Source organism: Mauremys reevesii, linkage group 6 (assembly GCF_016161935.1).
Source record: "Mauremys reevesii isolate NIE-2019 linkage group 6, ASM1616193v1, whole genome shotgun sequence".
Classification (NCBI taxonomy): Eukaryota; Metazoa; Chordata; order Testudines; family Geoemydidae; genus Mauremys; species Mauremys reevesii.
In genome coordinates, this window is record NC_052628.1 from 54452355 (window position 1) to 54467468 (window position 15114).

General features: G+C 36.9%; 1 protein-coding gene across 1 annotated transcript in view; it reads left to right on the forward strand.

Moving 5' to 3' along the window:
• Positions 1-15114, forward strand: part of ADGRV1 (adhesion G protein-coupled receptor V1) — a 419039-nt gene that overhangs the window by 88634 nt on the left and 315291 nt on the right. Inside the window, exons 33-39 of the mRNA XM_039545618.1 lie at positions 336-1147; positions 3044-3253; positions 7708-7838; positions 8122-8221; positions 9108-9287; positions 13120-13283; positions 14003-14096. Of these exons, the coding sequence (XP_039401552.1) occupies positions 336-1147; positions 3044-3253; positions 7708-7838; positions 8122-8221; positions 9108-9287; positions 13120-13283; positions 14003-14096 (1691 nt within the window). The remainder of the gene's footprint in view (positions 1-335; positions 1148-3043; positions 3254-7707; positions 7839-8121; positions 8222-9107; positions 9288-13119; positions 13284-14002; positions 14097-15114) is intronic.

Here is a 15114-nt window from a genome sequence, read left to right on the forward strand (position 1 = left end):
AAGACAGGGCAGTACAGCTCTGGCTTCTCTCCCTTGCCATCCAGCAGAGCTAGCAGGGAGTAATCTGCATTGTTTCTGCTACGTATGATTAACCATAACACATTCTATAAATAATCAAATGTGCCTTCCACACAGGGCCACAGGTAAATTATTCTAGTAGCAGCTTCAGAGAGGATGGATTTTGGATGGTGTTTAGATTATTTGAAACCATTGAACAATTTTGAAAAGGCTGATAACTTGTGTTCAGGTCACTCTTCTTAATGTAGAGACCTACAGATATAAGAAAAACTGTCTTCACTTATTAACATGACTCTCTTATCTATCACATCTTTTAGTGGGGGAAGATTTGGTCAACTGCAGGTGTTCTACAGTACTTCTGAGGTTGATGTAGTAGCTCTTGCAATAGAGCAAGGCCAGGATATGCTGTCCTACTATGAATTTCCTGTGCAAGGAATTCCTAACCAGCTGCCAAGGACTAAAGTGAATGTCTCAACAGCAAGTGATCCATTACACACCTGTGCAATTCAGTGCCTAAAAGAACAAGCATGTTTAGCCTTTACATTCTCTAGTACCTCTGGATTTCCTTTGTGTTTTTGGCTGATGACATGGATCAGCCCAGAAACCAACAACTCAGGATTCTGGACCTACAAGAAAAATGTCACCAGTGTGTCCTCTCTTTTTGGTGCACAAGCCATTGCTGGCAGTGACTATGAATCAGTTACAAGTCAATGGGCCATAATGCTGGAAGGGGAACAGTTTGCAAATCTCACAGTTACCATACTTCCTGACAATTTGCCAGAGTTGGATGAGAAGTTTTCTGTATCCCTGTTGAAGGTTGAACTGATGAACACCTCAGCCAGCTTAAAAAACCAGCCAATGATAGGAAAGCCAAATACCTCCACAGTTGTCATAACGATGAACGGAGATGCCTTTGGAGTGTTTGTGATCTACAGTGTAAGTCCCAATACAACAGAGAAAGGTCTCTATGTGGAAGTTGAAGAATGTCCTCATACCAATGTGCAGCTTATGATACACAGAACAGAAGGCAGTCTGGGACAGGTGACAGTGGAATGGAGTGTGATTGGTGGAACAGCTACCCAAAACTTGGATTTTGTAGGTGATGGTGAGATTCTGGTGTTTGCTGAAGGTGAGGCAAAGTTTATATTCATTTTTTCCCTTTCTAGATGGAGAAAGGTAGAGAGCCCTAGATAAGTAGATTTCTTGACTTTTAAACCCGGGTGTCAATTTACTGCTCGGCTATGCCTCCTGGACTACACATTGTGTGGTAGATGTACATTCTCAAGCATATTGTGATATTTAGCAGCTCATCAGCATGAGCCTCAAGATCCAATCTCCTGTAATAAAATATATATTAATGTAATAGTAAAATTTGTAAATATGACTGGGTCCTTCAGGGAATGTTGCACTGTAAAGGTCTGGTTCTCATCTCATTTACACTGAATAACTCCACTGAAGGCAGTAGTTGTACCAATGTAAGTGAAGTCAAGATGAGGCACAAAGTGGGTTTTTTTTTCCATCCTCCAGTGAAAAAGCTAATCTTTATAAAGCCAAACTTTTAAGATGGCTGCTCCTGCTTCCGCAATTAGCTGTGTTCTTGAAATGAAAGCATCTTTTTTATTTTAAAAGATTTTATTAATTTCACAGCAAACGAAGTATACCTAAGAGTTTACAAGTGAGACAAATGAGTAACTGGCAGACATTGCTTATATGCAATTCAGCATGACACAAACATCATTTTGAGAAATGATTGCGATAGTTGGTTTACAAGCAACTGAAGGGAGTGTAATATACACATTTTTACTATGCCATTTATGTTGATGAGTCATCAAACTCCAACTAATGACTAGCAACAGTAATTCTGACACTGAGATATAATTTTGTTGGTACTTTATAAAAAAGCTTCATACTAAACAGATTAAAAAAGAATTAAAAAGACAGTGTAGTAAGAAATATGTATTTTGTAACCAAGTATGTTCATAACCCTAAAACGTACTTAGGCATTTCACATACATTGAACAATAGAATTGTATTGGAGATTTCAATAGTCCTTTGGGAACTGACTAATACAGTTTGCTAGTTGCATTGGTCTGATTGGGTAGCATGGAAGGTAGATACCAAGTCCATGTGAAAGGGTTGTGGGGTGAGTGGATTGTTGAATGCAAACCCTGAGTCAGTCTATCAAATTAAATTCATACAAGTGTGTGTGTGTATAAGTGTGTGTGTGTGTGTGTGTGTGTACCCATCCCTATATATACAGCATTTGGATTGTTATTTAAACTCTCAGACTTGGTAAGACTATTCAAATTAAGTTCATTAGAGAGAAAAGGATACACTGTTGTTTTCTTTTACAAGAACAGCTCTCCCCTTTTCCAAATAGAGTTAAAAAGCTGAAGTAAATGCTGAGTGATTAAAGTATTCTGAGCACTCAAAAGTTAATTATTTCCTGTTTGAAGGCTGTTATAATTTACATGGTACGTTCAATAGTTGTTGCAGTGGTATAGATTTACATAATTTATATATTTTTAAGTATTATTTAAACTCTCAGACTTGGTAAGACTATTCAAATTAAGTTCATTAGAGAGAAAAGGATACACTGTTGTTTTCTTTTACAAGAACAGCTCTCCCCTTTTCCAAATAGAGTTAAAAAGCTGAAGTAAATGCTGAGTGATTAAAGTATTCTGAGCACTCAAAAGTTAATTATTTCCTGTTTGAAGGCTGTTATAATTTACATGGTACGTTCAATAGTTGTTGCAGTGGTATAGATTTACATAATTTATATATTTTTAAGTATTTCCTAACAAAGAGGAAGATTAAGCCCCTTTTGAAAGTGTAGAATCATAGGGTTAGGAGGGACTGCAAGGTCATCTAGTCAACCCCCTCTGCCAAGATGCAGAATTTCAGCGTGACACAAACATCATTTTTGCAGAATTTGTTGTGTCTAAACCATCCAAGACAGATGGCTATCCAGTATGTCATTTGTTATGGCTTTGATACCTATATTTTCTTCTATTTTTCCTTACAGGTGAAACTAAAAAGATGGTCACATTGACCATATTAGATGATCCAGAGCCAGAGAATAATGAAAATATTATTATCAGCCTTACCCACACTGAAGGAGGAAGTCGTATTCTTCCTAGCTCAGACACCGTCACTGTGGTTATTCTGGCTAATGACAATGTGGCAGGAGTTATTAGCTTTCAGACAGCCTCAAGATCTGTTATTGGTCATGAAGGTGGGTTCCTCTTTATGTTGACCTCACTAGCTCCATTTGCAATCAACTTCCTTATTCATACTTTCTCTTAATGAGGACTTATATTGCTTGTCCATTTAATTGTGTTGGTAAAAGTAATCAGAGAACCATTGGGTATATGCAGACAAAGGACTGTCTAGCTACCCTTCATGTGTTCCATTGTAGTTTAGATGTCTTTCAGATATAAGGCTCAGAATAACCATTGACTGGATAGAGAGAGATTGGGTTCAAAACATGCTATATAACTTCAGCAGTACTTCCCATTTGCTTTCTGAAGCTCACACCTTGTCACTTGTCACCTAGTAGCCCCTTTTTAACTTTTCCCGTTATTCATTTAGTGCCAAATTCTGCACCTTGATACAACTCCTTATGACTTCATATTATATAGGTACCTATGCATATCTAGCAGTGGTCTTATGTATAACTTCATATAAAATAGAATAGAGTCTGTTAATGATTCTCACCTGCCTTAAATATTCTGAAAGACACTACTAAAAAGATATTGGGACCTTGTTAAGGGTTAGCACATCTTTCCTCTTTTTTTCACTCCCTCATTGCCCTGCTAGTGGGTGAATTACCACTTGTGTTTTTTATTGTAGCCACTAATTTGGGGTATATTAGTCCTTTCTTGTCTTTGTCAGGCTTAAAATAGTGTCACGTGGACATTCAAGAAGAACTATAAGAGTTTGAATTGGACAAAATGTTTTTCTACTAGTGCCTTAAAAGGGCACATTGCATGTTTGGTCTAAAGGTTTGCTGTATTTTCAGATGATGATGATTGCCTTGGTTTGTCTTTTGCTTGACTCTAAAAGAGCTACTTCATCATATTCCTCTAAAATTTGATGAGCAGTCTGTCAAGACAAACTAAACAAAACAAACATTAATTTCCCAGATTATGTGTATATTGTACTTTTTTGTTGAGAAAAAAATTCTCAATTGATCTTTGTAAACCAAATATGTTAATTGCTATACATGAAAGGACATCATAATTCTTTTTGAAAATTTTATGTAGGTGGTTTATGTTGATTCTGTGCTGGTGTGTGCCTCAGTTTTCATCTTTATTCCTCTGCATTAATGGTTCTGATCAGCATGTCAAACCAGCTGTAATATGACAAGCTAAGAAGAGCCATCAATGAGCACAAGGAATTAACAGAAACTGTCTTGGTACCAGAGATTATGGTGACCCTCATGAGTCTTTTCAACTAGTTAAAGTTAATTTACAAAACAGTAGCAAAACTGGTACTTTGGAACTGAAATGCTTTGTTGTTTTATTTGGAAACTCCACTGAGCATTGATTCTCCAGCTACTAAAGAACAAGAATGCATTGGCTTGCAGCAAGAAAAAATAATCCTATAGAATCTCTTGGTTAAAAAGAGTGAACTAGGTCTTCATAGGGTCATATGTAGAGCTTGATTTTGCCTTTTAATACCTGTTTTTTCTTGTGCTGAAACAATGACTATTGATACCAGACAATACAACTCCAAATGCCATGTTATTTAATATTTACTGTATTACGAAATAGTTTCACTATCCATCAGTTTAAAAAAAATATTTTCAAGATAAAAATATTGTACATCTCACACATTTTTAGGCAGGTATTCACTGTCCCTAAGCCACATACAAATCACAATGTATAAATCTTCAGACTTGGGTAAGACACTAAAAATTAAAATAGGGAAAAAAAGTGAAATTGACCTAATGAAACATTTTCAGTCTCCAGAGATCCTTTTATATTTGTTCCAGTCTACTGAAGGCAGAAATTGTATTCCTAATGCTCACTTTTACCTGAGTTCTTTCTGTATGTGACAACCAAAGATCTTAGTAATACTGGTCACTAATGGACTACTCAGAATCAGTAAAAGTGTTCACTTAGATTTGAATTTTTAATCCAATTAATTTTTGATTAATGAGTGCTCAAGATGAGTGCACACGGTAATTGATTCCCACATCATAATTCATTTTGTTGTGAACAATGAAAAATCATTGTATTGTATTATATGATTTTGAAATATGCTGTGTCTTATTTGTGCATTTTGCAATTGTGGTACTAAAATAACTAGTGTGATATACTAAGTATTGATTTTGTTTTGAAATGGATGTGAAAAATTCTCATCGGATAGAATATCTTTCAGTGCAGTGTTAAACAAGATGATGATGTTCCTCTTTGGAAACCATAAGATGGATCTGTTGTATATACTCAGGTTCACTGCTCTTCAGGAACACAATCATAATGATGTCACATTCAATAGATTTTGAACTTTCTTTTCTATCAGAAACAGCAATGGAGCAACGTAAGGCGAGGTGTGAACATCAGCACAATTCCAGGAGTTAACTTCGAACATTTGAAATGCTGATGCCTAAATACATATACTATTCTTCTTTATTGTAAATGGGCTTAATTTTATGTTTGTATAGTTTATATATTTTCTTAAAATTATTTATACTGCTTCTTTAAAAATTATTTCTATTGTGGTCTCCTAAAATTACCGGTAATAACTAATTACCATCTCATTTCAGTGATGGACAAATATGAGATAACAGTGGTTCTTCAACAGAACAGAAAATACCTAGAATAATTTTATGATGTCCTTCCTGTCAATTATAGCAGCATATTACTACTTACAAGTATCCTGTCACAAGGCTGCTCTAAATTACGTGGGGCTGGACCGCCCCCCTCCCGCCCCCTCCACCCTATGATCATGAGGCGCCAATGTGGTGTAAAGCCATTTTAGCCACATACCTTTCCTTCCCTTTCTTAGCTGCACCAGGCTGAGCTCAGGTGCATCTTTGGATCTGGCTCAGATCTCACACACTATAATCCAGGAAGAGTTCCGTTAAAAACCAATGGAGTCACATTGGTGTCATATCATGATACAGACCCAACTAGTCAAATCATATGCCCGTTTTATGCAATAGTAAGAGATACAAGGCCTAGCTGGCCACATAAACTGGTTTTGCAATGGACTGTTATTCAGAGAAAAGTAATTGCAGAGTAAAAAAGGAGAGGAGGAGAATCTTGCCTGAGAGTGGTAGTTTCACATAGATATAGAGGCACCTGGTCCTTTCTCAGCCAGCCTTACCTTCTCCCCTCTTTTGGCCTCCATCTGGGTTTGTTCAGAGGCAACTTGAACCATATAGTTCCATAGGTTTGATTATGCCCAGGATTAGCAACAGTGAGAAAAATTCTAAATCATTTATTTGAATATCTCTAATACAAACTGGACAGAAAGTCATTTTCTGGCAGTAGAAATATTGAACCCTAAAATATGGTCTAAGGAGAAAAAATATAATCTTAGCTGCATGCATTTTCTTATATCTCAGTGAATAAGAATGATGCAGCATAAAACCTTCAGACAGCTAAGAGATGTGTTGTATTAATATACCCAGATATCTTGATACTGTAGGTTTCTGCACATTTTCCTGTCTTTCAGAAGCCAATGCAATACTGTATGTACTGGCAAGCTTAAACACTGTGCAGCTGAAAAATACTGTTGAAATACATATGCAGTATGCTTATGTTTTAGAAATAAACATCTGTCATATAATGTGTATGTATACATATATATGTTCACCCCCCAACTATACATGCTAATATATATATCTTATGTTGATACAATATATAAAACCTCAAGCCTTCTTTTTATATTTATGAGCTTATTTTTATCTTTTTGTTTTTCATACATTTTGCGATGATTGCTATACTGTTCATTAGTTTTTTACTACATTGTCCATTAGACTGAATGCTAGAAATACGAAAAGTATAATTATTGTATATTTTATAAATTAACATTGACAGCACTTCGGTCGATTGCTATAGTCAGTATGTCTTGGGAAATCATAGGAAGTTATTAACGTTTTGTGAAAAATTTCTTTTGTATTTTTAAAAATCTATAACTGATGCTATTATGTAAGTTAAAACTCACATAACTGGAATTTACAGGTAATTGCAAGCATTTGTGTGCATGCATTGTGGAAAATTACATTACAGTGCAATATTGGCAACATGTATATTTCTTGCCAGTGAACTGCTATGGGAATTTACTTGTCATAGCTAGTACATACAGCATTTATTATCTTGCATACTCTATGGATTGCCATTGTCCTGGTGTTTGTGCATGTTCTGGTGGGTATTCATTTTTGTCTTTATACTGTAGTTGCTTTATAAGTCCTAGCATGCATTTGATAGCTCTTTCCATTACATTTTTCAAAACTGAACTAAAAACAGAACTGAAAGGTTTAGAATTTGGATTTCCCCTTCTTTTTTTATGCTAAAAGCAAACGTGTATTACCTAGTAAGATTCACTGTAAAGTATCAGTGGGTACTTGAATTTCTTGGTTTTGGAAAAGTTACCATGATTATGGAATGCATGCTTCTGATTCTTATATGACTGGCAGTTTCCCTACAGCAAACATTTTATTATGTTCTTTATTCCTAGGGGAACAATTGCAGTTCCACATCCTAAGAACTGCTCCTGGACTGGGAAATGTTACTGTTAATTGGAAAATTGTTGGGCATCGTCTAGATCAAACCTTTGAAAACTATTCTGGAGTACTTTTCTTTCCCGAGGTAACCCCATACAGAGTAACTGTGTTCAGCAGCAAAAGCTAGCGATAATATTGTAATTAATGCTGAAGTGGAAAGGGGTGAACACCTTTCCAAACAGTATTGTTTCCTGGCCAGTTTGATTGTTGTAGCTCTCTATCTTAGAGGTCCGAATTGTAGGTAGCTTATAATTTTGGATATTTTAAATTTAAAACTTCTTGGAAGGAATCATTCAAAATCTGTGACAGATAGTGCTCTGGGTTTTGTACAGTGGTAACTAATCTATTTTGCCATTTAAAATGAACAGGAGTCATTGAATCTAACATTCAGTGTTCATCTGCTGGATGACCATATTCCTGAAGAAAAGGAAGAATACCAAGTAGTCCTATATGACATCAGAACTCAAGGTAAAGCAAAAGTGTAGAATGGGGAATCTCAAAGGGGAAAAGGATGTAATCTGCATTATTGTTTTAATTTATTTTGTAACTTTTTAAATCCTGTACTTTATTTCTTAAGTTGTGAAACTTTGTTTCCGTGTACTGAAGTTAGGTGGTCCTTCTTTATGTGCATACTGGCTCTAAAGTGTTCTGACTGGTATGTTTTGATTGGTTTTACCAGGGGGTCAACTCTGCCCAGCAAATTCTGTGGGAGCTGCACTCCTGTAAATAGGAGCAGAATTGGACCATTAATGCCTTTTGGTTATAGTTGCTATGAAATAAGCCACTATTTATATCTGTTCAGACAATTCTTCTTGTACTGTCACAAGGAGACTTCCCCATTGACTGTTGATTTCTGCATACAAGGAGGGCAATAGATTCTATTCCTGCCATTCAGATTATGCTGTGGGAGAAGCATCTAGATCTGCATTTTCTCTGCACGTAGTCACTATTAAACAAACATCCATTATTAAAGCCGGGCTAGATTTGCACAGGATTTCTTGCCTTAAGGTGCCCCAGCCAGGCTGGCAAAATCAAACCTTACCCTGTAATTACCCATCATATGAATGTCCATTGGATGATATTCTGTCTTCTCATTTGATATTATCCTTTCATTAGATATAGCTTTATTGTATTGTATTGTGCCATATTTGTTGTAGAACATGTATGGATCCACACTGGCCATAGAAACGCAACAGATGCTATCATGTTCTCTCTGATTCATTGTACTGGGAATATGATTGACTGCATGGCATATTGCAGGAAATAGTAATACAAACTGCCATTGCTAATATTAAAAAAAAAATACTTCAGCTGCTTAACATTCTGTGTAGTTACTCCATTGACTGTTTTACAGGCGTTTCTTCAATGGGTGCTGCTGTCTTGGATAGCCAAGGGTATGAAGCTGTTTTGACAATAGAGGCCAGTGATGAACCACATGGAGTTTTGAACTTTGCTTCTTCATCCAGGATGGTTTTGATCCAAGAGGCAAACAAAACTGTTCAACTTTTCATCAGCAGAGAATTTGGGTCTTTAGGTTTGTGTAATTTCTCTAGATACAGAGGTTTTATGTGTCTTCTGCAACACATTCTTGTTTGTACAGAAAAGGTCAATGGGAGTCAGATGAATCAAATGTTCATCTCTGTGTCTGCTCTCTTACTCTCAGAATCTTACTTGCAAAAATGTAGTTACAGTGAAAGGTTAGAGAGGACAGTAACCAAATACTCTTGCTTTCAATTTTAGTCAGTCCCCTCCAGAAACTTACCCAAATCCCGTCACCTCTAACTGCCTGCATGGAAGGACTTCTCCCTGCATAACAGTGCTTCCTTGTGATCCACCAGTCCCTGCAAAAAACACCCAAGTGGTGGGGAGAATGGGCCTTTAAACCTAGGTCTTCATGAAACTGCGATTTTTACTGTCATTCCCGCCTTCTGCCCCTTTTTGAAGAACCTTACTGCCCAGTATGGTGATGTGTTGGTCCTTCAAGGGATATTTCCTAAAGCTGTTTGGGTGTTTATGAGAGATACTTGTGTCCCTGTGGCTGTAATAATTATTATTATTATTATTATTATTACATAATAATAATCAACTGTATTGTGGTAGAACAGATTAGGGCCCCATAGTGCCAGTCACTATACAAATATACAATTAGGCTTGGCAGAATTAAATATTTTAAAATAATTTCAATGGATAATATCAGTGTTTATTTTAAGTGGTTTTTAACTTTTATTGATTTAAAATTTCACAATGGCAAGAAATTGTAACAGCGTCAGGCAGTGGGATGGTCATACAATAGTTATTTAATGACAGTAGATGTTGAGATTCAAAAAGTTAGTTTTATAACTGTTAAAACATAAATATGTTTAAATAAATGTCAACATCACGTCAAAATATACAACATAAATAGCCCTAAATAAGTCTCTGATAAGTTCCTTGAAAACATTTTTTTTACTTCTCCGTAAATTTTGATTATTATGGGTGAAAATATTTTTTCGTCAGTTTGTGTGTGTATGAGCAGCTCAATGTTTACCAACATTTACTGATAAAAATCTAATCCTTCCAAGCCTATATATAGTAAATTACTGTTCTTGCCCCAGAGAGTTAATTCTCTAAAGGGGAAGACATAACATTTGGATGGGATGAACAACAAGGCAGGGTTTGGAGAGGTGGGGTAGGAGAGGCAGGGTAAAATAAATGTGGGTGCAATTTTTAGCTAATCAGAAGTAGTAATTACAGTTCACCACCTGCTTAACCATTATGCTGTGACGCAACGTAGAGAGCAACCGATGTGAAAAATAATTATTACTTACACACTAGGACAAAATCTCCCTCTTTCTGAGCAGTTGCAGGTATCACCTCTATAATATTCCCAACTCATAGACTCATAGAGTCTATAGACTTCAAGGTCAGAAGGGACCATTATGATCATCTAGTCTGACCTCCTGCACAATGCAGGCCATACAATCTCACCCATCCACTTCTATAACAAACCTCTAACCTATGTCTGAGTTATTGAAGTCCTCAAATTGTGGTTTGAAGACCTCAAGCTGCAGAGAATCCTCCAGCAAGTGACCCGTGCCCCATGCTGCAGAGGAAGGTGAAAAACCTCCAGGGCCTCTGCCAATCTGCCCTGGAGGAAAATTCCTTCCCGGCCCCAAATATGTCGATCAGTTAAACCCTGAGCATGTGGGCAAGACTCACGAGCCAGCACTCGGGAAAGAATTCTCTGTAGTAATTCAGATCCCATCCCATCTAACATCCCATCACAGACCACTGGGCATACTTACCTGCTGATAATTTGGCAATTTATCTTTGATTAATTGCCAGAATTAGGCTATCCCATCATACTATCCCCTCCATAAACTTATCAAGCTTAGTCTTAAAGCCAGATATGTCTTTTGCTGCCACTACTCCCCTTGGAAGGCTGTTCCAGAACTTCACTCCTCTAACGGTTAGAAACCTTCGTCTAATTTCAAGTCTAAACTTCCTAGTGTCCAGTTTATATCCATTTGTTCTTGTGTCCACACAGGAGGGAAAGAGCTTAAATAATTCCTCTCTCTCCCTAATATTAATCCCTCTGATATATTTATAAAGAGCCATCATATCCCCCCTCAAACTTCTTTTGATTAGGCTAAACAAGCCAAGCTCTTTGAGTCTCCTTTCATAAGACAGGTTTTCCATTCCTTGGATCACTCCTTCTAGCACAAGAAGTGAAGGAATGAGCCAGAGTCAAATTTCCTTTTAAGTTCATGTAGGTTTCCATCATCTTTTTTGTTTTCTCATCAAACATAAAATATTGTTAGGGATTATGAATAGTTTTCAAATGATTATTCCTTGATGAATGCAACTACTTTCCATTTCTCTTTTAGCAGAGGTCCAATTAGGTAAATCTTGTGATTGCTCAGATATTTTTTGCAGTGATATATTGTAAATTAGATTGTAGCCAGGTGGCTACAACACAACTAGCCATAACACAAATAGTCATAACACAAATAGCCACTCAATCCCACCATCTTCAAATCTCAGGAAATTGGTAGCTTCTTGTTCTAATGGACTAGCTAGTCTGTCACTTAGTATTGACCATAAATGGTGATACTGCATTTCTGACACTTGGCTTCTGTGGGTGGATGCAATTTGCAACACTGTGTTTCAGAATGAATCAAAACTTGTTTGTTGCCTTGTATTGTCTGAGGGGAAGGAAGGGGGAACAACTAGGAAAAGAAATAAGAATTGAATAAAAACAGAACAAAAAAGGGATTAAAAATTGAAAAAGGGGGAAAAGAATGGAGATGTAAAAGAAAAGGGGACAGAGAGTGGCAAGAATAAAACAGAGAGATTGGCTGGGATTTTCAAAGACTCATTTTCAATAGTAGTTGGGTACCTAACTTCCTTAAGCCCCTTTGAAAGGCCCCTATTCTAGAACATGGCATGAGGAATAGAAAGTGTGGGTAGGAAGATGGGTGGTTAGAGAGCTGTGCTCATCCGCCATTCTAGTGCAAGAGAAGCTGAAATAGAACATTTTGGAAAAAAGAACAAGGAGTAATTGTGGCACCTTAGAGACTAACAAATTTATTTGGGCATAAGCTTTCGTGGGCAAAAACCCACTTCATCAGATGCATGCAGTGGAAAATACAGTAGGAAGATTATATATATATATAATATACACAGAGAAGATGAAAAAGTGGGTGTTGCCATACCAACTCTAAGGAGACTAATCAATTAAAGTGGGATATTATCAACAGGAGAAAACAAACTTTTGTAGTGATAATCAGGATGGCCCATTTCAAACAAGAAGGCGTGAGTAACAGTAGGGGGAAAATTAGCATGGGGAAATAGTTTTTACTTTGTGTATGTGTCCATTTAGTTTTACTGTGTCAAACCCAAAACTTCTTAATTAGATTGTACTCCCCTTTTTGCTAGGAGGAGGGAAAGAAAAATCTCAGCAAAAATATCCACAAAACCACATTTTCTCCGGTTTGCAAATCACTTTTAAATTAGTAAAGTGTTTAAAAAACAAGGTCTTGAAGCCTTTTTGCCTTTGGAAGAGGGAAGAAAGGTGGTCTTGAGATTAAGGCACTGGACTGGGACTCGAGATGTAGGTTTTAATTCTGGATTACATTACAGACTTCCTGAGTGACCTGTTACAAGTCACTAAGAGCCTGATTCAAAGCACACTGAAGCCAATGAAATGACTCCCATTGTCTTCAATAGGCTTTGGATCAGGGCCTTAATCTGCCTGATGGAGTTGCCCATCTGTAAAATGAGGATAATGCTCCCCTCTCCTGCACTGTCTGTTTTGTCTATTTGGATTGTAGTTAAACAGGAATTAAAATATAAGAACTTTTTTTGTTTTGTTCCACATTTACTAGGTGTTATCAATGTTACATATGCAACAGTGCCAGGATTGCTCAGAGTAAGGAATCAGACAGAAGGGACCTTGGCTGAACCAGGAGTTGATTACATACCTGTGTCTGGTTGGCTGCTTTTAGGGGAAGGAGAAACATCAGCTTCTATAAATGTTACTATTCTAGAGGTAAATCTTAGACCTTGTCATCAATACATGATAGGGTGACCAGATGTCCCGATGTTATAGGGACAGTCCCGATATTTGGGGCTTTCTCTTATATAGGCTCCTATTACCTTACAGACCCCCTCCCCCCATCCCGATTTTTCACACTTGCCAGCCTAATACACAATTGTCTTTGACTTCAATGGGTGCACAATCTGGGTCTTAATTCCCGTGGCTTGTCTGTCATTTCATGCTGTATACTGTTTCATTGTGGCTCAGAAGAAATAATGGAAGGACCTTTTTGCCCTAATCTTAAACGTGGAAGCACAGAGAGTGGCTACAACTAAACATGCATGAATGGAATCAAACTCTCATTAAGCTTCAATTTCTACCTAGAATAGTCTTCATTGCCTCCAGACTTATATGGACTGATTGCGACATACTTTTCTTTTTCAGTGGGTACTTCTAGTGCTTTTTAAATTCACAGTTAAATTTGTGTTCAGGAATATGTTCAGGTTTTTTTTGTCACGGTAGTGTCTTTTGAAAAATATAATACTTTATTTCAAACATATTACATGAGGATCAATTTCAGACTTAATAATTGTATTTCAAGAGGATAGGAACAAATGAATAAAGTCTAACATTATTTAAAATCGTTGGGGCATAAGGTAAGTGTTGTTGTTTGGTTGACTCACATCTTAAAGGATCATAAAAGGAGAATTTACTGTGCTTTTGTTCTGCAGGATGATATACCAGAAGTGCAAGAATTCTTCCTGGTTAATTTAACGTCAGTTGAACTCGTCATGAATCCTTTGATGTCATTCCCTCCCAGACTGGGTACATCATCTGTATCAGTACCATATTTACTTCACAGTTTATATGAATTGTATATATGTAATAATGCATTGTATTTATCTTTATTAAAGTAGTATAATGATTTAAGGCACGGTCAAGGCAAAAATAACTGAAAAGGTGCAATCATAAGGCTTACATTTCTTGAGATTTGGACAAATGGTGGGGTGATTTTATGGGATGTATATGATCAATCTCATTTAAAAAAAAACTTTGTCATTTAGTAAAATGTGTCTCATGAGGAAAAGTTAACTTGCATGTTGAAATTTGAATCTTGTATTCTAATATGAAAATAGTTTGGACAGTGAGAAAACTTACTGATGTACATTTCACCAGTGAATAGTTATTGCTGGACTAATTCAAATGTCTTTGGGTGTCTAATGCAGCATGATGCCTGTGATGCATTGCACAGGGCAACAGATGGGATCATTCAAACAGAAGCTGGTGAACAGGGAATATTTCTCAAAAAGTAGCAATGCCTATTAACAGAATCTCACCAGAGAAAATGTTAGGGCTGTGGTGTGCCTTTTAGGCAAAGCAGGAGAAGTTCCAGTAAACATTCTACACCAGACAGTAATTGTGCTTCTAGGATCTTAAGAGGTTGCAGGGGGATCATGGCCATTCATATACAAGGTGCAGTGTGCTCTGCTGGCCTCTGCAGATCAGAGTGGGGCAGGAGGGTCAGGGGACCTTTGAAAGAATAACTCCCATATTAGCACGAATCTTACACAATCCTTGCATTCTATGAGCACAAGGATTACCATTGTGTCTGGTCTGTATGCAAAGAGTATTAAAGGGTAGGCTCCTTATGTCTCCTCCAGAGTTCTGTTCTTACCCTGGTTACTGTTTATTTAGTGTGTAAACATATGTTCCAAAATAATACTTCGTGTAACTGGCCAGTGAGATGACAGACTTCATAAGGTCTCTTTTTATTACTGTTTTTATTACATTTGGTTTTGGGGATAAACTTCAATGAATTTCTTAATCTTTTAATGATCTTCAT